Source organism: Dipteris shenzhenensis, chromosome 25 (genome assembly GCF_047967505.1).
Source record: "Dipteris shenzhenensis isolate YYH24624 ecotype China chromosome 25, Dip_SZ_1.0, whole genome shotgun sequence".
Lineage (NCBI taxonomy): Eukaryota > Viridiplantae > Streptophyta > Polypodiopsida > Gleicheniales > Dipteridaceae > Dipteris > Dipteris shenzhenensis.
This window is the reverse complement of record NC_141620.1, coordinates 48,293,695-48,319,338: the sequence shown is the minus strand read 5'-3', so window position 1 is coordinate 48,319,338 and position 25,644 is coordinate 48,293,695. Positions and strand designations below refer to the sequence as shown.

At 45.3% G+C, this 25,644-nt stretch overlaps 1 protein-coding gene across 3 annotated transcripts in view; it reads left to right on the top strand.

Annotated features, from left to right (window-relative positions):
* The first annotated feature begins 4,888 nt into the window (after positions 1–4,888).
* The window catches only part of NEDD1 (Transducin/WD40 repeat-like superfamily protein), a 63,786-nt gene continuing 43,030 nt past the window's right edge, over positions 4,889–25,644 (top strand). For 2 of the 3 annotated variants that reach the window (XM_087396472.1, XM_087396471.1), the window contains exons 1-2: positions 4,889–5,352; positions 5,531–5,643. In XM_087396472.1, coding sequence (XP_087252598.1) covers positions 5,208–5,352; positions 5,531–5,643 — 258 coding nt within the window. In that variant the 5' untranslated portion in view covers positions 4,889–5,207. Of the gene's footprint in view, positions 5,353–5,530; positions 5,644–25,644 lie in introns of those variants that run through there. The other variant, XM_087396473.1, reaches the window with a different exon arrangement.

The following is a 25,644-nucleotide window of genomic DNA, read 5'->3' as shown; positions in this document are numbered from 1 at the left end:
ACCTCACCTTCCCCATTCCTCTTGATCACAATCCATGAGTTCCTCACCTTCATTAAAATCCACATCATCATCCTCTCTTCCTTCTTGTAACATACGCTCAACACCCTTGAAACTTTCAGGCTGTTGGGTCTTTTTATTTTATGAGGGATTTCCCTTTACCTTCTCCTCTTGGTCCTTTCCTTGCAATGAGTTTTGTGTATTGGTTGGCTGCCTTGAATTTCATCTTTTATTTGACTTTCTTAGTGCTTCTGTGAGCACTGTACTCATCGTGGAAAATTTTACCTCTAAATCACCTTTAAAATTAGCCTTAAAACTCATATATATCTTGGGTTTCTTGTTCTCGGGATGGTACCTCATCATCTCTACTCCTTGACATGGTTAATTTCTCCTCGATATCTAGTTCCAATGGCTTTCATCCTATCCAAGAACCACATTGGTCTCTTCTTCTTCGTGTACATGCCCTTCTTAAGGGTAAGGGATGGCCCTCTGACCCCTTGGCAATATGATTCCAAGTATTCACCATGGCTACAAGGAAACACTGACTCAACACTTCCTTCTTCACACAACACAGGGAATAGTAAGATGGCTTGGGTTACAATTTCAAGTTTAGCCAAATAAATTAATGGAAGAATTGAGGCTCCGATAATTTTGACAACATCTTCTATATTGTGTGCCCAAGCCATTTCTCGTTTGTTATAGAGAAACAACCTAGGCATGCATCTCCCAAGGTGTTGGAAGAGTTGTCACTCTAATTGCATGCTAAAGCTTTTATAAGACTTGTTTTTTAGGGTTTATTTAATTCAAACAAGAAATTTATAGCCATGAATTGAAAATATATACCGCATACACATCATTCAGCACATATAGTCTTAAAGCTAAAAATATATGAAAGAATGGAACATAGAAAAAGCAAGGCCATGTGGGGTGTGAGCCATGATCACCCCTTGGCGGAGGTCAAGTACTTGGCATATTTTTGTATTCTAGTAATGCTAAATATTAATATAATGGTATTCCAAAATGAAGGGCAGAAGTCTGTACTAGAAGAACAATAACTAAAACTACTCCTTTACTTATAGGAGGGGATTATGATGCTTCAACAAATAGCTCAATAATGGTAAATAAGGTCCCTATAGCTTGAATGAAGAAAGAACCATGAATCTTGGTCAAGTGCCAAAATCTCAGCCTATGAAATAGGCTTAAATAAAATTCCTCATATGGTCTTCATACTCCTTCCACGAAGACACAGTGATAATAAATACAAGTGAAAACACTGGAAGGTCCTCCAAATTTCTTAAAAACATTAATCCATAGTGCCAGTTTTAGTTTGGTAATGGAATCATCACTCATAAAGAAGCAAAACCCAAGATTCATCAACCCAATAGTGATTAGAAGGTTTTGTGATGTAAAATTATCAACTCAAGGGTCAAAATTTGTGTCCCAAAAGTGAAAAACATTAGCTAGAAAGAGGAGTCTCTCAAATCACAATATCAGATGATGCCTAAATGGGACTAAAATATAGGAACAACAGTCGATCGAATCACAATATTAGATGATGCCTAATTGGAAATAAATATAGGAACAACACTCGATCACATCACAAGTGATGTGGGCCTATAGCTTGCAATCACGATTTGCTTGGTTCTAATTTGTGAGTTTCTTGGCTCTAGACAGGTGCCAGATGCCTAATTTGCACTTTCCTCTTCTATGTGCCAAGAAACAAAAATGGAATGTATTCTAGGAGATGCAAAAGATCAATACAAGAAATGAGAAACCTAAAAGGTGTAGAATTTGCAAAATTTGCAATAGGCTGGCTCACAAGTCAAATTGCAATTGCTCTCGAGAAAGTTTCAAGCTTGCAAGCAATGTCTAACAAGTTTGCTTCTAGTTTGTGGTGAAATCTAGTACTAGCCTAAATAGTAGCACCGGCCTAAAAAACCAATCTCAAATTTTCCTAAAGGTGTCTAGTAGATGAAACATGTGCTTAGTGGTCGTTTGAGCTAGAGACAAGAATTGAAATTGTAATTGATGTTTTGAGCATCAGCAGCTTGGAAAACGTGGAAGTAGCCATAAATTGATTGTTGCTAAGGCCATAAATTAAGCTATAAATATCAAAGTCTATCTAAAGTAAAACCATGGTTATGGTTCATAGTGTAATATCTAATGTGCATGTAAGTGACTAGAGCATTAATAATTACATTCAACAATTATTGGTTCCAAAGATTACATCCTTCTCATACATTAAACCTATGTAATCTCATTCTATCTTCCTAAGAAGTAGCATTATTAGGAACAATGCAATAGTGGAGCAACAATGTGAGAAGTGGAATGCATACAATACACTATACAAAAAGCGCACAGAATGGAAGAGAAAGAGAGACACCGATATACGTGGTTCACCCAGTGTGGGCTATGTCCACGGAGAAACAACCAGTCCTACATTTTTCTTATCCAACAAGCAAGAAAATACACGATACAAGCAATATATCCACTCCTCTCCTGCTATGTGAGCCACACCCCTATCTTACAAATTTGACCACGCAACTCATGCACCAATTTTCATGCATTTTTGGCTTCGGAGGTGCTGCCCCCAAACCCCTTGGAGCCCCCCCCATGACAGTTGTAGGGGGGCCCTTGCCCCCCTTCATAGATTGGGTATAAACACACTTGGGTCCAAAGCACGACAAAAAACAACCTCTGAAAAAAGATTAGGATCCACATATAAGAATCATTACTGCCTATATACATACACACACACATGTGTGTGTGTAGATATATATATGTGTGTGTGTGTGAGTGTAGCGCTCCATGTAGTGGAGCCCACCCCATGCACTAGCTTCTATCCTCTTGTCATCATAATGTGGCTATACACATAGGAATCATCAATTATGGCTAATACGTTTGGAAAAACGTGCCACTACCATGTTAAGATTGTTAGATCTCATGGTGTAAAAACCATGGATAAAGTAATATCATCAAACAAATGAAGACCATTGCATTATTTTTGTACAGCCAAAAGTATAAGTCCCATAAGAAAGAACTCATAGAAAACAATCACATGTGTGCTCAATAAGTGTGTTCACAAGAAATAAATAAACATTAGCTTAACATTAGAAAATATAGTAATAATGTCCATGTATAAAATGTGTAGATGTGTTATAATAGGGACCACATGATGTGGTAAGCCACCATCTACATTTATCATAGAGAAGGGGATGGGTGCCACACAACAGCAATCAATTGGTCTATCACACAGGAAGCTCCTCCCTCTCACCTCCTCACCTCATCAGCTAGGGTTTGCTATATGTGAGGTTCATTATGTGCTTGTAGTCTGTTGCGACATTTTCAATTTGCTGCATCCATTGTAGCCCGCAATTGACATTCCATTTGCAAGAGTGTGGATCCTACCTATGTATATATGGGGGCCATAGCCTCCTGAGCCTCCCTTGTTTACTTTCACCATATTAGCACTTTCCTTGGAAGACCTATGATTACCCCAAGTGGGTAGTCATCTTTCACGAAGAGCACACATAGTTAAGCCTAGGTATTTGAGCCCTTGAGCCACCTCTATAAGTCTCAATAAGAGAGGGGAGATCTAACAAAGTATTAGCTTGTCAAAAAGACCTGCAAAATCTACTTATAGCCCAGAGGTGATTCTACACAAAGAAATTGTGTGGACTAAGATTCACACCCAGCAAGCATTAGAGATCCTAATATGCATCTGCAAGAAAAGAATTATCACCAGTGGCTTATGAACACCATCATAGAGTTCTTGTGAAGATGATATGGCACGTAAGTTTTCCTTTGCTATGTGAGGATATGACTAAGCATGGAGGCTTGAGTTGCTTCATTGCACATTGAATTGATGCCCGCCAGCCTAATTGTTTGGTATGTGTATCCCCTTTACACATAGAAATTGGCAGGCATTTGGAGTTGTAGGCATTTACTACAGTGGTCTAAGCCGTTGCATCCCTATTGGTCAGTAGCCCCCTATTGATCTAAGCCGTTGCAGACATGCTGGCTAACAGCCCCATGACAGCCACTTTTCGAAAGTTTGCGGGGGCGCTTGTGTGGGGGTTGTGGTTGCACAATAGCTTTGTAAAATTTTCCTTTCCCAGAAAAAGGAAGCTTCTATTAATGCTTGAAAACACCGTACAACTCAGTTACCAAAAAGGAGCCGGATATCAGAAAACAACCATCCTACTGTGTTCGAGAGAATCCAGCATACTGCCCAGGGAATCTTGGGAACATGGGCTAGCAACTAGGGGGGTAAATTCGAAAACCTGTAATGTTTGTAGAGCCGATACATTGTGGCAGACGGTGTGGAGCGGAAGCGCACCGATGCTAAGGTGGGGGGGGGGGGGGGGGTGTGAAGGTCCATACATGTGTGAAAGGCTATGATATGTGAAAGGCACTGCTAGAATAGTTGATGAGGTGATGGAATGAAAATAGCTATGAGATTTATATGTGTGTAGATGGTGTAGTGGAAATCTTGAAAGGGGGGACGAAGAATGGCAATCTTGAACAACAAGAAGGGGCCTTTGCCATGAAGCTCTTTCTTCTTCTTCTTCTTCTTCTTCCGCCATAGCCGTCTTCTTCTTCATCCCTTGCTTTTGCATTTTGCTCGCCTTCCCATCTTCCTGCTCTTCTTCCTCCTTCCTATCCATCCCCTTCCTCTCGCATTTTGCTCCTGCAAGATTCCAGCTCCTTCATTACACTGCCCACGGCACTCGGAAAACGTCTCCCTGAAGAGAGTTTGGAGGCGATCCAGCTTCCGGAACCGGTGGCACGGCAGGTCGTTGGCACGTCCGCTTCTTCCCCGCCGCATTTGAAAGATCGCTTTCCCACCGGAACATCCGGCCATTGCTCACCGGAACAAGTTACAAGGATTGCAATTTCGCCTGCCGCCTCTCTGATGTTGTGTAGTTGGTGGTGTCTGCTTTCTTTGATCGCTTCCGGATAAAGAAGCTCCCACCCTTCGCTTGGGAGCCGTGACGACAAATTTGCTTGTTTGACGGGGTGCGTTTCTTGGTGACCTTGGTGATGGCGGGGAATGCATCACACACTTTTCAAAAAGTAAAATCATGCGCTACTGGTGCAGTTTCCACGATCATCTGAGGATTCCTGGAGGTCTCTTAATCGTTCCTGTAGTCGACCCCTGCTTTGAATAATCACGAAAGATTGCCGCTCCAATTTTGTGATTCGACAAAATGGGCACGCAATGCCTTCTTGCTGCTAGCGGAGGAGATACAGTGAAACTGTTCGATGTTTCTGTAGAAACAGGAGACCCCTGCGCGTGCCAGTACACGCCCGCTCAGGGCTTCCAAGTGAATTGCGTGAAGTGGAACCATACGAGTAGGTGCTCATCATCCGCAGTTTATAAAGGGAACGATGCTCTTACATACAGGCACCTCGTGCTTTGAAAAAAATGGCGGCAAATTGCCAAGCTCACGAAGCGATCTTCACAATTGAATGCGTGTCACGTGTTCGTGTAAGACAGAAGTTATTTACGCGCCTTCTCCGTTCTTTGCAGATCTTGTTGTGGCAAGTGCTGGAGAGGACCGGAAGATCTCCTTATGGATGAAAAGTGGGCAGAATGTGGGTGTCATTCCGCAGTCGGGCACTGACACCGGAGACAATGTCAACGTGAGTGCCTTATCAGATGGAGCAATATCTACCGTAAAACAATCGGCGTAAATGCAAATCTTATGTAGAAAATCAATAACGTCTTTTTCAGTTTCCTTCGTTTCCCGAGGTGAGCGACATTTTTGCTTCAACTTGAGTCTTGTGCAGCAATACACATTGGTTGCTTCGATTGACCGTAAGAAGCTCGACTTTCAAGCCTCGTGCTCGAAATTCCAACAAAAGTCGCTTCTAGGAACCGAGAGGCGAATTGAAAAGGGTTTTTTTGCTTGCTTTTCACAAATTGAAATTCGAAACAGAGATACTTGCTCTTGAACAAGAGCTGCAGAGTCTTTGTGCCTTCGAGATTTAGAAGTGTACTCAGTTCCCGTCATTAGATGTATGCAGCACAGCTGCAGAGTCCCGCTCTAGAGTGCTTTGGAAAAGCATGTGACAGTTGTGCTGTTTGTAGCATATCTACGCAGACATCCCAAAGCATTAAATTTTCAACCTCACTGGTGCAAGGTTACCCAAAGCACTGGTTATCCTTGAAGAGAGATGTATTGGATTGATGAGTCTTGGAGGATAAGACATGAAGGCTAGGATGTGATAAATACTCGTGGTGAAGACAAAAGAGGGTTTTCAATGAAGGGAAAGGCCGGTATCATACACTGCCAAACGAGTCTAGCTAAACAATTCTGCTGTACTAGCAACGTTCTTGAAGGTCCACGCTAGGGACAATAGTGAATAATATGTTGTTTCATGAAATGATGTGAAAGCCAATCCTCTCCTTAAGGTGCATAGAGAAGAAAAAGCAGAAACCACAAAAATCAGCATGTCAGGTATAAGAATTACTCTGAAGAGGGGAAGTTTCAAGTGTGTCCTCAAGGATGACCTTGCATGCCAATGTTGAGGGAGGGACCTCATATTTTTCTGGGCAGAAACGGCAACAGTCCGTCACATTCTGGCATGCCCAGCCTTGGAGCACCAAGCAGCCTTCAGCATTCGAGCCTCATCATCCAGGCACCCATCAGTTAGCGCAGCCTCTCACAGCAAGCACTTGGGTTCGGCTCTTGTGTGCATCCAGTTGTAATTTTTCAGTGCACCAGGTTTATATCCAAGGTAGAGCTAGAAATCTGCGGTGAGGGGCTGCGATCCCTTCATGCATGGAGTCTTTAATGTTTTATGCTCTCTCTTTCAGTGTCGTTAGTAGCATTAAAAAATGCTTCTGCTGCTGGGAGCCAGCACAGCCATGCAGTAGGCACCTCAATAGGTCTGGTTTCATCAACGTCTGTCCAGCTAGCAGGACTAAGGCAGTGCCTTCTCTCATGTCAAGGAGCTTGTACGCTCAAAACTTTTAGTCCATGTTGGCATCTACCAACAATGCTTACCACTATCAAATGGTATTATTTCTGCTGCCAGTAGACGTAGGGAGCCTGCACAGCCATGCAGTAGGCACCTCAACAGTAGGCCTATGTATGTAGGGGGTTTCAGCAAACGTCTGTCCATGTAGCAGTGCCCCTATTCTCATGTCATAGAGCTTGTATGCCCAATTTTTTTCAAGAGCTACTACCAACAATGTTTACTGCTGTCATGGTAATCAGTGAACTTCAGGGAGGTATTGCCTGCACTGCAACCTCATTTTGGAGGAAACTCTTGTGATACCCAGCATTAATTTTAGCTCAATGAGTCAATGGTGTGTATGCAAATGCTGAAGCGTTACGCCAACCTGATAGAAACATCAGATTTTTCTTATAAGCTTACTACAATGCGTATGTACTTATTATGTGTATTCTGGCTATGCATGTAAATACTTCTTTTTAGGGGAAGGGCATTGGGACCGTGTCCAGGTATATGCACATTATATAAGCCCTACACAGAGGCAGGTCTGCTTATCAGCTGTTCAGACCTAAAGAAATTGGTTGGTACCTTAGAGTGGCTTGGTACATTGATGCGTCATATTACGTACGTCTTTTCATTATTTTCCATCATCCTTATCCCTGAGACCCTCAATTCCCTAGATAGTTCTCCTTGCCAAATGTCAGCATTTTTGGCCTCTCCACTTGGTGCACCATTTTACCCCTCTCTTGGGCACATTAAAACCCACTTGCCCCTTGGCATTATTGCACATTTAGGTGCACCTAGGCCTTAGCACTCAGAACTATCTAGTCACTGCCATTCCGCCCTCACCTAGGACCTTGGCAGTTACTTCTCTTGACCAATTTAATTACGCACATTAACTATTACAAAAGTTGGTCATCTAAGAGAAAATGCCCACCGATCTATCCGAGGTCATGCTATCTCGGCTAGAGCATAACATTCCTTCCCTCTTCAAGCATCAGCGTCCTCGATGATGAAATCTGGGAAAGCTCTCCGTAACTGGTATACGGATTCCCAGGTAGCTTCCGATAGAGGCTGACTATGCCATGCAACCAACACCGTGGGTATCTTCCGATTTCGTATCTGCATTGTTCCTCGGTCCAGGATTCTGGTTGGTTTGCGCCTTGCAATATCCTCTATCTCCTGAAACAAAACCACACCTTCGATTAGTGAGTCACCTGTATGCAAAAATTTCTTTAAGCGCGAAACATGAAAAACCGGGTGCACCTTACACCCCTGTGGCAATTCTAATTTATAGGCTACACTGCCTATTCTCTTTAGAATTAACCACGGCCCACAGTATCGAGGTGATAACTTAGCACACTCTCCTGAAGTCAACGACTTCGAGTGCGAAGGAATTCTGAGAAAAACTTTTTCTCCTTCTTCAAATACTCTTATAGACCGATTTTCATCCGCATACACCTTGGCTCTATCCATAGCCTGGCGGATATTAGCTCTCGCAAGTGCTAGCATCTCCTGCATCTGAACTACAAAGTTCGCGGCACTAGGCACTTTCTGAGGTACTCCAACTATAGTCGGATTGGCTGGTCTATAACCATAGTTCAGCTCAAACGGACTGAACCCGGTAGATGAATGTTTCCTATCATTGTAGGCAAACTCCAACAATGGTAACGACCTGTCCCATGTATGTTGCCTCAATGACACATATGCCCTCAGCATATCCTCTAAAGTCTGGTTGACTCTCTCCGTCTGACCATCCGTCTCAGGATGATCCCCACTACTCATTCCTAACTCAGTCCTCAGTGTCTCAAATACCGCTGTCCAAAAATGACCGGTAAATCTGACATCTCTGTCTGACACTATGGATCTAGGCAATCCATGCAGACGAAATATATGTCTAATAAACAAATCCGCCACTTGCGGGGCACTAACAGACTCTCTAGTCGGAATGAAGTGAGCCATCTTGGTTAGACGATCAACCACCACAAGGATAGAATTATACCCTCCTTGTGTTGCAGGTACCCCTACAATAAAATCCATGGAAATGCTTTCCCACTTACTTAGTGGTATTTCCAAGGGCTGTAAAAGTCCGGGTGGCTTCACCCGCTCGGCCTTACTTACTTGACACGAGAAACACCGTGTCACATATTCATGAGTATGCTTTTTCATCTTTGGCCAAAAGAAATCTCGCTTCACGAGATCATATGTCTTCTCGACTCCTGGATGTCCCGCACACGGGCTATCATGGCACTGTCGAATGACTCTCTGCCTGAGATCATTCTGACCAAGTACTACAACCTTGCCATTTCTAACTAGCATACCATCCCTTATGGTATATCTTGCATAAGTTTGGCCTTTTCTGGATGTCAGGTCATCCTTTTCACTTTCCCCGGGTTTTAACACATGAGCCTTAGGCCATAAGCTCTGGACAAACTCGTCGACTTTTTGAGTTTCTCTTATCTCGGTCATTAGAGCACTCTCTAATACCGTGAAACTCAGGTTGTGCATAATGCGAGACAACACATCAGCTACCTTATTGTCTTTTCCTCTTCGGTACCGAATCGTTAGATTAAACTCCTGCATGAGCTCTGCCCACCTAGCTTGGCGGCCCCTCAAGTCAGGCTGTTTACAAAAATGTTTCAGAGTATCATGATCTACATCCACATAAAACTCTGAACCATACAAATAATGCCTCCATGGTTTCAAAGCATGGATAACAGCATACAACTCTAATTCATGAGTTGGCCAATTCCTTTGAGAGGGAGAAAGCTTCTTGCTTTCAAAGGCTACTGGCCTTCCCTCTTGAAGGAGAACTGCTCCTACCGCAATGCCACTTGCATCGGTTTCTAAGAACAACGGTTTCTGGGGATCAACTATTTTTAACACCGGTCCTGAGACCACAGCTTGTTTTATGGTGTTAAAACTTTCTTGTTGATTCTGTCCCCAAATAAAAGGTACTTTATCTGAGGTCAGATCAGTCAATGGCGATACTATTCCGGAATATCCTTTGATATGCCTTCTATAAAACTGGACAAATCCCAAGAATGATCGCAACGCGGTCAGACTCTGAGGGATTGGTCAAGTTAGTATCGCAGCCACTTTCTTCGGATCCATTTCTACCCCCTGTGGAGTAATTATGAACCCTAAATATTCAAGCCTAACCATACACAGTATAGTTTTCTTTTTATTCACATAAAGACTGGCTTTCCTCAAAGTACTGAACACTATCCTTAAGTGTTCACGATGCTCAGTAACACTTTTACTGAATATCAAGATATCCTCAATAAAATGTACTACGAACTTTCCGATATACGGACGTAGTAAATCGTTCATAAGCATGACGAAGGTTGCTGGAGCATTGGTAAGTCCGAAGGGCATTACCAAAAACTCATAATGATCAAACCTGCTTCTAAAAGCGGTTTTATGCACATCCTCGGCTCTAATCCGGATCTGATGGTAGCCGCACTTAAGATCTATCTTGCTGAAAATCACGGCTCCATGTAATGCATCTAGCAAATCATCAATCCGAGCCATCGGATACATGTGCTTAACAGTGATATTATTCAATGCTCTGTAATCTATACAGAGGCGAAACGTATCATCCTTTTTCCTCTTTAATATCACTGGCGAAGCAAAAGGTGAGAAACTTGGTTGAATCTGCCCCAACTTGAGGTATTCTTCCAGTTGCCTACGCACCTTCGCTTCTTCAATAAAACTCATTCTATAGGGAGGTCTATTTACAGGTTCTGCCCCCGGGATCAGTTCAATCTTATGCTGAACCTTCCGCTCTGGAGGTAACCCATAAGGTAGTTCATCCCTAAAACATTCAGAGAACTCCTCTGTTATAAGATTAGCCAGCTTGGCCATCTCACCACTTTGCGTAATATCAGTGCTAGTCGAAGAATCATCCACCGACTCTACCGATGCTGTGCAAAGGTACAAAAACTCTACTTGAGCCTTTCTGATTTCCATCACGGAAACCAACGGTCCCTGAGGTATATCTTTTTCACCTCGCAAGACATAAAGCACATCATTCATCTTGAATTGATATACGTGCTTTTTCCAATCAATGGCTGGATTCTTCCTAGAATGCCACGCCATCCCTAGGGCTATATCTGCATGAGCAAGCTTGGTCATTTCAAAATCAAGCTTCTCAGCATAGTCCTGAATCCGAAGCTCCAACTGGGTAACCCTTTGGTCCCATACTTCAGTTGAACTTCCATCAGCCATCCTGACTATATATGCATAGTCAGATGGACTTGTCTTTAGTTTCAGCCTCTTCACGAGCTTGGAGTTGATTACATTGTGAGTTGACGCCAAGTCAAACAACACAATGACATCATAACTGGCCACTTGCCCTTTCATTTTAATTAACTCTGTATCATTAAAGGCCGTATACCCCGTTGCTGCGGGCTTAGATATGATGTTATCAGGTGCACTCGTCACTAACTTAGCAACAGATACACATAACAAACAAGGTACTAACCTCTGAGAAGGTCCCGCCAGTTGCATCTGCATATGTTCCGCACTAGGACTCTCCTGCATTTCTACGTCGCATTCAGATATTATCATATTAGCCGTGCGACGGTCTTTATTCAGTGGACAATCCTTCCACTGATGTCGCTGAAGGCAGCCGAAGCACAATCCTTCTTTTCTAGCTTTTTCTTTTTGTTCAGGGGTCAACGAGGAATTTGACCAAGCCCGGGCTGCCATTGGAGTTATTTTCCTTTTCACCCCAACGGTGGTACTTGTTTTTACTGGTCCCTCAACCGGCTTCACCTGCTTGGTTTGGCCACTTGGCTACGAGACACTTGTCTTTGAAACCCATTTCCTCTGAAATCCCCCTTTTCTCGGGTGCTCATACTGAGTCCCTGCTTGCACAAATCCACCAGATCTGCCTCTGGCATCCTCATAGTTCAGGGCTACTGCTATAGATTCATCTAGTGTAGTCACATATTTAGCCTGAACTTCCATTTTGATCTTGTCGTTCAGTCCATAGATATAGTCTTTTAACTGAACCGACATAGGGAGAGGGTCTGTTATCTTCATGACACATTCCCTGAATTTGTCAGTGTACTCTGCCACTGACAAGCTCCTCTGACGAAGATTTCTATAAGCATCCCAAGCTCGGGATTCTTCATCAGGTGGGAGAAAGTGTTTCTTGAACTCCGCTTTAAACCCTTCTCAGGTGGTTGGAGCAACTTGATCCTTCTGTTGCTTTATCCACCATCTGTCCGCTGCCTCAATAAACAGGTGTGTGGCCTCGCGGATTATCTTTAGATCGGATTTAATCTCACAAATGGCGAAGGCTTCTTCCCACTTGTGCAACCAAACCTCGATCACATCAGAGCTGCGCTCGGTCATCCGACCAGCGTACTTCTCCGGTCTATAATTAGCGATATTAGGCACTTTGACCCTTGCGCGCTCTAAGGAATGTATACTGGGCTCTGGCTCTGCTGGAGCTTTGCCCTTATCAATCCTATACGGTCTAGCCGACAAGGCTTGCACCATCTCCCTGATCTCATTTTGGCCAGCATTCACTTGAAGCTGCTGGTTCATAATCTGCTGTAAAGCATCCTCTAATATCGAAATCCTACCAATCAAAGTAGGTGCTGCCTGATGTGACATCTGTTGTGTAGACTGTACTCTAGACTCGCTAGGATTCACTCTTGAATTCTGTCCTTCTGCTTCCATAGGTTCACAGTGGAAGATGGGGTTTTTTTTTTTTTTTTCCTTCTTTCTTTGTTGTGTTTTTTTTTTAAATATAATGGTGGATTTCCCCCTTTTGGTTTTTATATACAGAAAAGATACACGACAATCCCTGCTGTATAGAACGAATTAACTGCAACTCAGAATTTTTTTTTTTCGAAAGAGGAAAAAAATGCTCCCTGGAATCTCCACGCGATCCGAGTTCGTGCGCTCCTGACTTTCGCGGTTATGATCTCACAAGCATACGCGTCGCCCGTCTCTACTCCATGCTCGTGTTTCCACGACCCATCTCTGCTTGCCCACAACTAGCCAACCGCCTTACAAAGGCTAGGCCTTGTGGCCACAACGCCAACTATAGGCGGTCTAGTCACCAAGGCTGAAGCCTTGCAACCAGCCCACACTTGAGGAGCGGAACAGACCGATTCAACGGGTTGCGGGCATCAATTTGAATCAGGCACGTCACAATTCTGCTCACTATCCCGATTTCAAGTCCAAAAAAACCAGTCGCCAACACTGCGTCACATCTGACCCTCTCGTGGCGCAGATCACTTGCTTCATCGATCGTGAAATCGATTCTTCTCCCAAGCCACCGCGCAACGCCTCACGGTGATCAGCACCTCACCCACACCGGTCGTCTACTGTCCGTCGAACTCTTCCTTAACCTCAGCTCTGATACCAAAATGTAAAATAATCTTTCTCTAAATTGCGAAGCTCTACTTCAAGCGTGGATACAAGTCACGGACGATGGCAGACGATTATTCCTCCCAGCCAATTCTCAGGGACATTGATGCGTCATATTACGTACGTCTTTTCATTATTTTCCATCATCCTTATCCCTGAGACCCTCAATTCCCTAGATAGTTCTCCTTGCCAAATGTCAGCATTTTTGGCCTCTCCACTTGGTGCACCATTTTACCCCTCTCTTGGGCACATTAAAACCCACTTGCCCCTTGGCATTATTGCACATTTAGGTGCACCTAGGCCTTAGCACTCAGAACTATCTAGTCACTGCCATTCCGCCCTCACCTAGGACCTTGGCAGTTACTTCTCTTGACCAATTTAATTTAATTACAAAAGTTGGTCATCTAAGAGAAAATGCCCACCGATCTATCCGAGGTCATGCTATCTCGGCTAGAGCATAACACAGATCAGAAGGGCTAGACTATACTGCATGAACATGCTTGAATAACTATAACTGTGAGATAAACTACCACAATATTAGGCCACTCAGCCCGGGGTTTTACAAGATGCTCCCCTTGGGCTTCCAAGCACTCTGTGTGATGGAATAAGTACATTTGCTGGAGGAAGGTAGGGCCAAATTTGTTTTTTTCAGGGTTTAAAATGTGCAAACCTATTGTGGATATGTTTTTTACACATTTTCTATGGCCAAGTGTGTAGGCAAGTGGAGGAACTGATCAAAATTCAAATAAGCTTTGATTTGTCCCACCCTTATTTGTTGTTGGATGAGAAAAGAGGGAACCAAACACATGCATTGATAACATGACACAAGTGAACTGAAATGAGCATAAGTTTGTAATGTAGGGGAAGCGGCTGATTTGGAGAATGAAACTACCACAGGAGTAATAGAAGGAAGGACAGAGGGGGAGAGGAGCAGAGAAAGGAAGGTAAAAAGCATTGGTAGAGAGAGAAAGAAAGAAAGAGAGTTGTGAAGGCCATGAGGGGGAATGTTCCAATTTTATCAGATCTCTGTTGTGCTAGAGTGACATTCACAAATTATGAAAGCAAAGGTAGAACCCAGGTGTTTCCTCCACCTAGTACACCAGAAATTAATATGGCATAGTTTGTGACATAACTATGAAACTGGAATCAATCCAGCATGGGCGGGGGGAGGGGGATGTAAGTGTGTGGCAATATCCTCAAGGTAGATGGTCTCTCCTCTCAAGAGCCTTCAAACGGGTCTTGACTCGTGTCAAAGTTGGCCGTTGGGGGAAAGGCTGGTCTGAAGAAGGATGTGATGCACCCTCTATCTGTGACACGTTGGAAGAACTAGAGTCTTCTTTATCAAGTATTGGTATCCCATTGGAGGGTTGCTAAAGACCATAACATTTGACAGGGACTCCAAGTTTACGTCTAACTTTTGGCGAGCCTTGTTTGATAATTTTGGTACTAAGCTGTAGATGTCCAGCGCTTTCCATCCTCTATCGAATGGCGAGACGGAAAAGTATAATGGTATGGCATTTGATATTTTGAAATCATATTGTCATGATGCTCAAGGAAAGTGGGAGGAGTTTCTTCCGCTTGTGCAAGCCATTCTGAACGATACCTATTCTTCGAGTATTGGTTGCACACCTTATGAAGCGGCGTTTGGACGGCGATTTACCTCAGTCCTCACCTGGATGGTGTCTCCATCTCTTGAAGCCAACAAAACCACCGAATCCGTGGCAGAGATTATGGAGTCCGTGAAAAGCCGCATCACCAAAGCTCAAGCATCGTATACACGCCAAGCTAATAAATCTAGACGAGATGTCCAGTATAAAGAGGGTCAATGGGTGTATTTACGCATTATCAAGCAACGATTGAAGCAGGTGGGCAAGTGATGCCCTAAGCTGTCCTTTAGGAGCTTCGGACCATTCCCTATTATTCAAAAGATCAACGATGTCTCAATGAAGTTACGCCTACCAGACAGTTGGACTATGCACAACGTGTTCCATGTAGCTTTGTTTGAAGCCATATTTTGGACCTCCTCTTTTAGAGATTTCTGACGAGCAACAACCTGAAGTTCTTGATGAAGCCGAAGTTTTGCAGCCAGAACATACCTTCTTCATAAATTCAAGCATGGGTCAGGACATAGGATCCGAGGGTTTTATACCAAGTTCCGTGATCAAGGTACCCATGAAGCAGTGTGGTTGGACGAAGATTTTTTCTAGGAGTTTCCCTAGATATTGGCGGACTACTTGGAAGCAATGAACCTACCGCCAAGTTAAGGAGGAGGGAATGCCACATGCACCCTTGCACTTGGGTGCAAGGTGACACATTGGCTACATCGACAAGTGCATTATAGTTCCCAAATAGGAGATTTTGTCATATGCTGTGACCCCTTTGTGAGCCCTTGTCCAGGGACAGTCAGGCACAAGCTACGTAGGTCAGTCTCTCAGCCTTAGGTTAAGTCAGTAGTCAGTTCTTGTTCACTAGTACCCACTGGAGAACAGTAGGTTAAGTGTTTCCATCTTATAGTTTAGGTCTTAGCCTAGGTTAGGAGTCCCTTTAGGGTCCCCAAAGGTTGGACAGGTAAGCAGGGAAGGCAGCTGCAAAGGATGCCCAAAATCTCCTCTGGCAAATGAGCCAGGGAGGGCTTTTTATAGCTGGTTGTAGGCCAGCCAGTCTGTAAAACAGACTGAGTCGGTCTGTTTACCGACTGGGTTGGCTCAGTCCAGCCCTATAAAAGGGCCCCTTGGCTGCCCTGTTTTCTCATTCAGTATGCTCCTGCCTTCAGTTCTCCTACAGCTCCACTTCAGCTCCTATGCAGCCCCTGAGGTCCTCAAATGTGGCCCTGCTCTAGCCTCAGTCCCTTGGCCATCAGTTCAGCCTGATATGAAGGTGACCACGCAGCACAACAGTCGGAGGTTTGGACCAGCAAACGGAGAGAGGCTTGGACACTGTTTCCTCAGCTTTCTCAGCTCTCTTTTGCAGTTTACACAGCTCACTCTCAGCTCTATATTTCAGTCATCTTTCAGTTTTCTCATAGGATCTATCACTTCTAGTTTTCACTCTCTCACTCACGCAGTAACCTTGCATTCCGGTATACAGCACAAGCCTCTTCCTTGCCTTGCAGAAGCGTCCTACATCATCAGTGTGGACAGCATCAAGGTCTCGGTATTGGTCGGCGTTGCCTCTCAGGTCTTTGGGTTTGCTATACGTGTGCACAGTGAGCTCTTCAGAAGTGTGTTTCGTGCTCTTTTGAAGAGTGTTCTTTGTATTTCTCAGTTCTCCAAGTAGGGGGCCCTCAGTGGGTACAGGGACCCAATCGGTTGTCGACTCTACTCTCTCTCTACCCTCATCTCCTTTCTCTCTCTATGGTAAACAATGCTCATTATTCACTAAAGGTTAAAGAAGGTCTTGCCGTGAATTACACGATTAGATAACTGTTGCATGCTACAGGCTGGCTGCTCAGGGGACGTGTTGGCACGTAGAAGAGGAGCGCAAGAAGGTGCGCAGCAGGCTAGGGCCAGATCGCGATCTGGGCCGGGTGCTTTCAGGGGTGCCTGGAGGCTTAAATAAGCACCATCCCTCCAAGTTTGGAGGGTGGTCTTTTGAAAAGCAGGCCTTTTCCAAAAGTGTGCTTACTTGTCTATAAACCTGGCCACTTTGCCTTCTACCCTAGCTTGTGGACTACGCATGCTCCAAGCCCCTCTATGCCATCAAGTTCGGGAGCCAGACACACTGTACGGCTTGCTGCAAAAATCCGTACGGACAGCCAAGAGCGGGAGTTTCGGGTCCCAAATTCTGAGCTGATCGGCTCAGACCAGCCTACCTTCTTCATCGGCCATCCTTTCCCTTCTTCCGTCATCTCCTCACTGGCCAGCTTTCACTTCGTCCCTACCTCCTAGCTCCGAGGAGGCCACTTGATTGTTTCTCTTCTCTAGCTATATTCTTCTTCAGATCAGATTTCAGTCATGGCTGATTCCGTAGACCCCGGGGTTGCGATGGGAGACCAATATATGAATTACCATGCAGATGATTGACTAGGGCCTCTATGATGATCTGATTAAGGGATTTAGACTTCACTCACACTTTTGACTAGCACTGTTCATGCGCCCACACATGTGGATGCTTTGGCTTCAGTGTTAGGTCCAAATATCACTCCAGATCCTTATCCCGGAGATCAGAAGTCCCGTACCAAGGAGGTGGTTGACACTTAGTTGCACAAGTGGTAAGTATGCTTCCAGTTTCACCCTTACCCAGATGACAAGAAGATGCTGCTTGCAGCAGGGTATATGTCAGGGAAGGCTTTAATGTGGTGGAAGGAACTCCGACCCAAGCCTGCAACATGGATAGAATTCGAATAGGTCTTCAGGAAAGAGTTTCTGAAGAAGGAGGAAGATTACGATATCGTACGCAAGCTCAGGCCCTCGATATGTGTAACATGCAACGGTAATCTGATCGTGTAATTCACAGCGAGACCTTTAAACATCTAGCGAGGAATTAGCGTTGTTTACCATTGAGAAAGAAAGGAGATGAGGGTAGAGAGAGAGTAGAGTCGACAACCGATTGAGTCGGCGCCCCCTCCCCCAATCAGGGGAGAATTTGCTTTATACTTGGAGAACTGAGAAATACAGAGAACACTCTTCGAGAGAGCACGGAACACACTTTTGAAGAGCTCACTATGCACACGTATAGCAGACCCAAAGACCTGAGATGCAATGTCTACCAATACCAAGACCTTGATGCTGTCCACATTGACGATGTAGGATGCTTCTGCAAGGCAAGGAAGAGGCTTGTGCTGTCCACCGGAATGCAAGGTTATTTCGTGAGCGAGAGAATGAAAGCTGAGAGTAATAGGTACTGAGAGAGCTGAGATATGACTGAGAAAATAGAGCTAAGAAGTAGGCTGTGTAGCCTGCAAAAGAAAGTTGAGAAAGCTAATGAAACAGTGTCCAAACCTCTCTCCGTTTGCTGGTCCAAACCTCCGACTGTTGTGCTACGTGGACCCCTTTAGATCAGGCTGAACTGATGGCCAAGGGACTGAGGTTGGAGCATGTTGGAAAGGTCACCTCCCCATCTGTAAGCCCCCAAATGAGGAGAGCGTGGGGGAGGGAGACCTAGGGCAGGATGTGCCCCAAAAGAAGAGAGGCGGGTACCTGGCTGATCTGCAGGAGCATAAGGCGGAGCAGAGGACAGCAGTAGGGACCCAAGAGAAGAGACCACGGATGACGTCAGCAATAGTACGGAATAGTATAGAGCTGAGGCGCACACGTGGCAGATCAGGAGAACAGGGTAAACATGCGCTGAAATGGCAGGTCAGGAGCGCAGGTGCATGGGGCTGCCAGTGGGCAGTGGCATGCCTTATATAGGATGGGCCCCTGCCTTGATTGGAGGGCCAAAAGCCCTAGAAGTGTGGGCCAAAGGGCCCTAGTTTTGTGAGCCCTTAAAGGGCTGTTTTGGGGCAGACTAGTCGGCCCAAACAGACCAGTTAGTCGGCCCATTTAGGGCTGGCTGGTCGGTTAGTTCAAGGGGCCCTTGGGGCCTATAAAAGGAGAGGCTTGTGGCCTCATTTCTTATCCAGCAAGTCAGCAAACAGAGGAGCAGCAGGAGCAGCAGAAGCCTGATCTTTGGGCCTACATCCAGGAGGCAAAGCAGGGCCAAAGTTGCTGCAGACTGAGCTCGCTTGGGGCTGAGCCTAGGCTGTCTACTAAGGCAGCAAGGTGCTGATATCTTTGGACGGAAAGTCTACTTATGCTCGAGGTGGAGCACGCGGGCTCGAGTCTAGAGATATCCAGCAGATAGGAGAAGGACCTTGTGGTAAGATCAGAGGACCACACCATTGGTGGGACTGTGGATCTATCTCTTATGTATTGTGTCCATAGTTTTGGATGGAAATATATATTTTGGTGGTTTCTCTATCTGGCTGGTTCATTGTCTATTGATGAGTCTGCACACCTATTTTATGCACATTAAGTAAAGAAGTTTGTGATTCCACATCCCACACACACACTGTGTGAGCTCCTGGGCATTACTATAAGTCTTCCGCTGCGTGCACCCTCTGTTGGGTCATTTCTAACATGGTATCAGAGCCCAAGTAGGAGGCTCACTGGTGTGGGAGCCTAAAGGTAGGGACCTTGCTGAATGACGACCTTGATTCAGAAGCTCTTGGGAATCGACTTCCATGACTGGAGGATTGTGCCCTTGCGAGAAGGAGGGTGACTCAGGTTCAGTCAGGTGCGTTCAGAATTCTGGTCTTCTGAAATTAAGTTTGGTTGACTATGCTGTGTGGTATAAACAGTAGAGATGTCGACCGCCACAGCCTCTTCGGCCCTTGCTTTCCCTTCCTCCTTCCCCAGTTTTCTCTCGCACTATCCCTAACTTTGGAGAGTCTGGGAAACTAGACGGGACTAATCGGAAAGTGAAGATCCGGAGTCATTTAGTGGCTTGGAAGTTGTGGAAGCTGACCATGGGAGTGGAGTCGAAGCCGGAGGACATGGTGGACAGGAAAGGGGAGATAGTCATGGTAGTAGATAGAGAGGAGCTCGAAGCTTGGGAAGACAGAGATGCTTATGCCTTGGCAATAATCATGGGGACTACAATGGACTCCGTTCTTCCACATATCTAGCTGGCCGAGACGTTAGTAGAGGTGTGGGCCACCCTGAAGGATCTGTATGAGACGGGCAACACCTCCCGGATTGTGCTTCTTCAGCATCAACTCTACAATCTTGATATGGAAGAAGGAGATACGGTACATAGCCATTTGACGAAGGTCAAGGTGGTGAGGGATCAACTGGCAGCAATTGGTTAGAAAACAGACTCATGCCATTTGGCCTTGATGGTCCTGAGGAGGCTACCTCGAAGTTTCAAGAGCTTTGTTACGGCTGTGACAGCAGGACAGAGGACCAAACCTCTGACGTTTGAGGAGTTAGGTCCGTTACTGCTACAACGAGGACAAAGACAACAAGGCGATGTTGGCGAAGGATTCCGCTGGCAAAGGAAAGGGCAAGCCTAACGGTGGCAAGTCCAACAAAGACGACTCTGACGACGAGGGGACTTCTAAGAGGAAGCAGAAGAAGTGCTTCTACTGTGATACGCCAGGACATTTTGCAAAGGATTGCAGAAAGAAAAAGGCGGATCAGAAAAACAAAAAGGAGTCTGCTGACTCAGATTCAGAGGGAGAGGCCAAAGCAAATGTGGTAATCAAAGAGTTGTTCCTGGTGACATCACCGAGTGTTATCGAGGTCAGATATGTTGATCGAGAAATCACAGTGAGGATGTCTGACATAGAGATGTGGGTCGACGAGGAGTCAGATGCCTTTGTGAAGGTGAAGGACAGCATGGAGCGCTTGGTACCTTCCAGGTGTGTGGCTGTCGACACTGACACGAGGGTGGATTCCATGGAGGGCCCTGGGGTCTCATGGTCAGATGGATGCTCGAGTATAGAAGGGGATAGTACAGGATTACACAGGCTCTTGGCGGGTGCCTCAGTGAGATATAGGGTTTTCTTTCAGAGCGAACATTCAGGCAGTACAACAGTCTGGTATGTATTTGATATTTTGCATTTGAGCCTTTATAGCATGCTGTGGGTTGACTCTGCTCTTCATTTGTCTCAGGTGATACGAGATTGGAAGGAATTGGCCTTCTTCAAAGGCAGAAGGGGAAGTATTGTTGCTTCTTCAAATCTCGGACGCAGATTGCTAGAAGGTGATGGACAAAGAGTACTGAAGCCAGAAGAGTACCTGCTTGAGAACTCAGCGAGAGTTAATGGTCCAGGTTATCTGGAAATATTCATTGGTTGCAGACCTTGCCAAAGGAAGGACAGGTTGAAACAGACCCTCAGAGCATGGTGCCTGGAAGACTCCAGGTTGTTCACTCATTATGAGGGGGACAACTGGAAGATCGTGATGGCTGGATTGCTCGAGTTCGAAGGCGGGAACATGACTGAAGGAGGTGGTGCCAGGAGGTGCTACTAGAGATGGACCTGTGTACCAGGATGGTGTGCGGAAGCGGAACCAGACTTGGTGGAGTAGGAGCCACTGGATGAAAAGCCAGGAAAAGATTTCGACATCGAAGAGTTCCAGAGGATTATGACCAGGGAGTTACTGGACCATCGTCATCAACGTGTTGGCATTGGGCCGAGATGTGTCGGTGAGAGGGAGTGTTGGAAAGGTCACCTCCCCATCTGTAAGCCCCCAAATGAGGAGAGCGTGGGGGAGGGAGACCTAGGGCAGGATGTGCCCCAAAAGAGGAGAGGCGGGTACCTGGCTGATCTGCAGGAGCATAAGGCAGAGCAGAGAGGACAGCAGTAGGGACCCAAGAGAAGAGACCACAGATGACGTCAGCAACAGTACGGAATAGTACAAAGCTGAGGTGCACACGTGGCAGATCAGGAGAACAGGGTAAACAGGCGCTGACATGGCAGGTTAGGAGCGCAGGTGCATGGGGCTGCCAGTGGGCAGTGGCATGCCTTATATAGGCTGGGCCCCTGCCTCGATTGGAAGGCCAAAAGCCCTAGAAGTGTGGGCCAAAGGGCCCTAGTTTTGTGAGCCCTTAAAGGGCTGTTTTGGGGCAGACTGGTCGGCCCAAACAGACCAGCCAGTCGGCCCATTTAGGGCTGGCTGGTCGGTTAGTTTAAGGGGCCCTTGGGGCCTATAAAAGGAGAGGCTTGTGGCCTCATTTCTTATCCAGCAAGTCAGCAAACAGAGGAGCAGCAGGAGCCTGATCTTTGGGCCTACATCCAGGAGGCAAAGCAGGGCCAGAGTTGCTGCAGACTGAGCTCACTTGGGGCTGAGCCTAGGCTGTCTACTAGGGCAGCAAGGTGCTGAGATCTTTGGACGGAAAGTCTACTTATGCTCGCGGTGGAGCACGCGGGCTCAAGTCTAGAGATATCCAGCAGATAGGAGAAGGACCTTGTGGTAAGATCAGAGGACCACACCATTGGTGGGACTCTGGATCTATCTCTTTTGTATTGCGTCCATAGTTTTGGACGGAAATATATATTTTGGTGGTTTCTCTATCTGGCTGGTTCATTGTCTATTGATGAGTTTGCACACCTATTTTATGCACATTAAGTAAAGAAGCTTGTGATTCCACATCCCACACGCACACTGTGTGAGCTCCTAGGCATTACTATAAGTCTTCCCCTGCGTGTACCCTCTGTTGGGTCATTTCTAACGAAGCAGGGCTAGATCTGAGGTGTTGAGGGGCTGCACAAGGAGGCTGAAGTGGAGCTGTAAGATGAGGGGCTGCGAGGTGGACTTTATCTTGCTCATCTTGAATCCGCGCTAATGGAAAATGAGCTACAGACTGATGAATAAATTGTAAAATAGTTGAATGGTCACACTTACCATCAGACCTAACAAAATTTGGAGTGGATCGAGTGAGTGGTGTTACTTTTGTTGATGGCGAAGCTGTGGTGGTGACGGTTGCTGCGCTCAAACTTGCCTGCATAGCGGCTAACATCTGTTTATGTTGGAGAAGCATCGCCTCTCGGTCTAGCTTTTGTTGCCTCTCTGCTTAGGCAAGCTTTGCGCATTGCATTGCCTTCTCTTTTTTGCGTTCCTCACGCATCAACAAGAGCAGTTTTTCAAAATCTGTGGTTCCTCTTTCTTCCAGCGGCTTTTTTGCTTTTTTTTTCCTCCAGACATTATTTTGTCTTGTCGAGCTGTCTTCTGCTTTCTTCCAGCTGGATGAATGTTCTTGGAGTTGCTATAGGAGGACCCGATTTTGCTCTAGAAGGTTTGCCATCACTTCTTGAGCACTTGGTGGAAGCGTATCTTGTTGGTAGTCTTTCTCTTCTTCAAAGTCTTCGAGGTTGAAATCTTTTCTTGACCCTTCCATGGCAGCTTGATTGTGTGTCCTTTCCGGATCTTAACACAACCATACACTCGCGGTAGTCAAGCTGGATACAGACCGAAGCTCTGATACCAATGTAATATGCAACGTAAATCTGATCGTGTAAGTCGCAGAAAGACCTTCTTTAAACCTTTAGTGAGTAATTAGCGTTGTTTACCATAGAGAGAGAAAGGAGATGAGGGTGGAGAGAGAGTAGAGTCAACAACCGATTGGGTCCCTGTACCCACTGAGGGCCCCCTCCCCCAATCAGGGGAGAATTTGCTTTATACTTGGAGAACTGAGAAATACAGAGAACACTCTTTGAGAGAGCATGGAACGCACTTTTGAAGAGCTCACTGTGCACACGTATAGCAGACCCAAAGACCTGAGAGGCAACGCCGACCAATACCGAGACCTTGATGCTGTCCACACTGACGATGTAGGACGCTTTTGCAAGGCAAGGAAGAGGCTTGTGTTGTCCACCGGAATGTAGGGTTACTGCATGAGTGAGAGAATGAAAGCTGAGAGTAATAGATACTGAGAGAGAGCTGAGATATGACTGAGAAAATAGAGCTAAGAAGTAGGCTGTGTAGCCTGTAAAAGATGCTGAGAAAGCTGATAAAACAGTGTCCAAACCTCTCTCCGTTTGCTGGTCCAAACCTCCGATTGTTGTGCTGCGTGGACCCCTTCAGATCAGGTTGAACTGATGGCCAAGGGACTGAGGCTAGAGCAGGGCCAGATCTGAGGTGTTCAGGGGCTGCACAAGGAGGCTGAAGTGGAGCTGTAGGAGAGTTGTAGCCAGGAGCAACTAAATGCTTCAATAGGGCAGCAAAAGGGAACTTTTATAGGGCTGGAACTGAGCCAACCCAATCTGTAAACAGCCGATTGGGTCGGTCTGTTTTACAGACTGGTTGGCCTACAACCAACCTATAAATAGCCCTCCCTAGCTCATTTGCGCGGCTTTCACAATTTTGTTAATTACAAACTTAAGCAGAGGATGGGGCTGTTCACAATACCTAGCGATCTCGCTTACGAGATGCTGGGAAGCAGTTTTGGGATTGCAAGATTGATGCACTTTCTATCCGGATTCAAGACCATACAGTTGCTCTTATGTGCTATGTCATGCACTTGGAACATGTGGACTTGTTAATCATAATAGAGTGGTTTAAAACCCATGATATTCGGATTGGATGGAAAGAGCATACACTCTCTTTTTTGGATAAGGACACCCAATTTGTATTCAATGTGATAATATCCCCTCTTCTTTGGGACCTATTGTAGCCGCGATGCAGCTTTGGAATATAATAAACACTTCTCATTATGATGTGTATCAGTGTGTTTTGATTCCGCTTTCTTCATTTGTTGTCTCTGTTAATACTAAAAATGATTTAAGCGTATTTGAATACCGTGACTTGAGAACGCTGTTGAATGATTTCATGGATGTATTCCTTGCTCAACTGTCGGAAGGTTTACCTCCAGAACGGGTAGTAGACCATCGCATAGATTTAGGACCTAGGGCTCAACCTATTAGTATTCCACCTTATAGGGTGAGCCAGCTTGAGGAAGATGAGTTAGCTTCACAGCTACAAGATTATTTGAATATGGGCTATATTCGCCCAAGTAAATCACCTTGGAGAGCACCTGTCCTCTTAAGAAAGAAGAAAGATTGTTTGTGGAGAATGTGTGTAGCTTATAAACGATTGAATAAAGTAACAATTAAGAATCGATACCCTCTTCCTCATTCCGATGATTTGATAGACCGTTTGGCCGGAGCGAAGTACTTCACTAAGATTGATTTGCGTATGGGTTATCACCAAATCCGTATCCATGCAAAACACATAGATAGAACTGCATTTCGAACTAGGTATAGCTACTACGAGTTTCTTGTATTATCTTTTGGTTTGACCAATGCTCTTGCTACCTTCCAGCAAATGATGAACAATTTGTTTCGAGATTTTATGGGCAAATTCGTTGTTGTGTTCTTAGATGACATCTTGGTATATAGCCAAAGGCTTGAGGATCACATTGGATACCTCCGGATTGTCTTAGTTATACTAAGATAGCATAAGCTCTATGCCAAGATGAGTAAATGTGACTTCTTATGAAGGAGATCATTTACTTAGGACACAAGATTTCTTCTGAAGGTATTAGATCGTATCCAAAAGATTTTGGAATGGCTCATTCCTCAGACAGTGAAACAACTTCGTTCTTTCCTAGGATTCATGGTTTTTCTACGGAAGTCTGTGCGTGATTATTCGAACATCATAGTGCCCCTGACCAACATATTGAAAGGTCGTGGACACAGGTCTACTTAGCTGATTTCTTAGAATGATGCATTGAATAAGGCTTTTGAAACCTTGAAGTTAACTATCAAGGAAGCACCCATTCTTGCATTACCTGATCCTACCTAGCCTTATGTTTTAGAGGTCGATGCGAGTGATTTTGTGATTGGGGAAGCTTTATTCCAAGAGGGTAGAC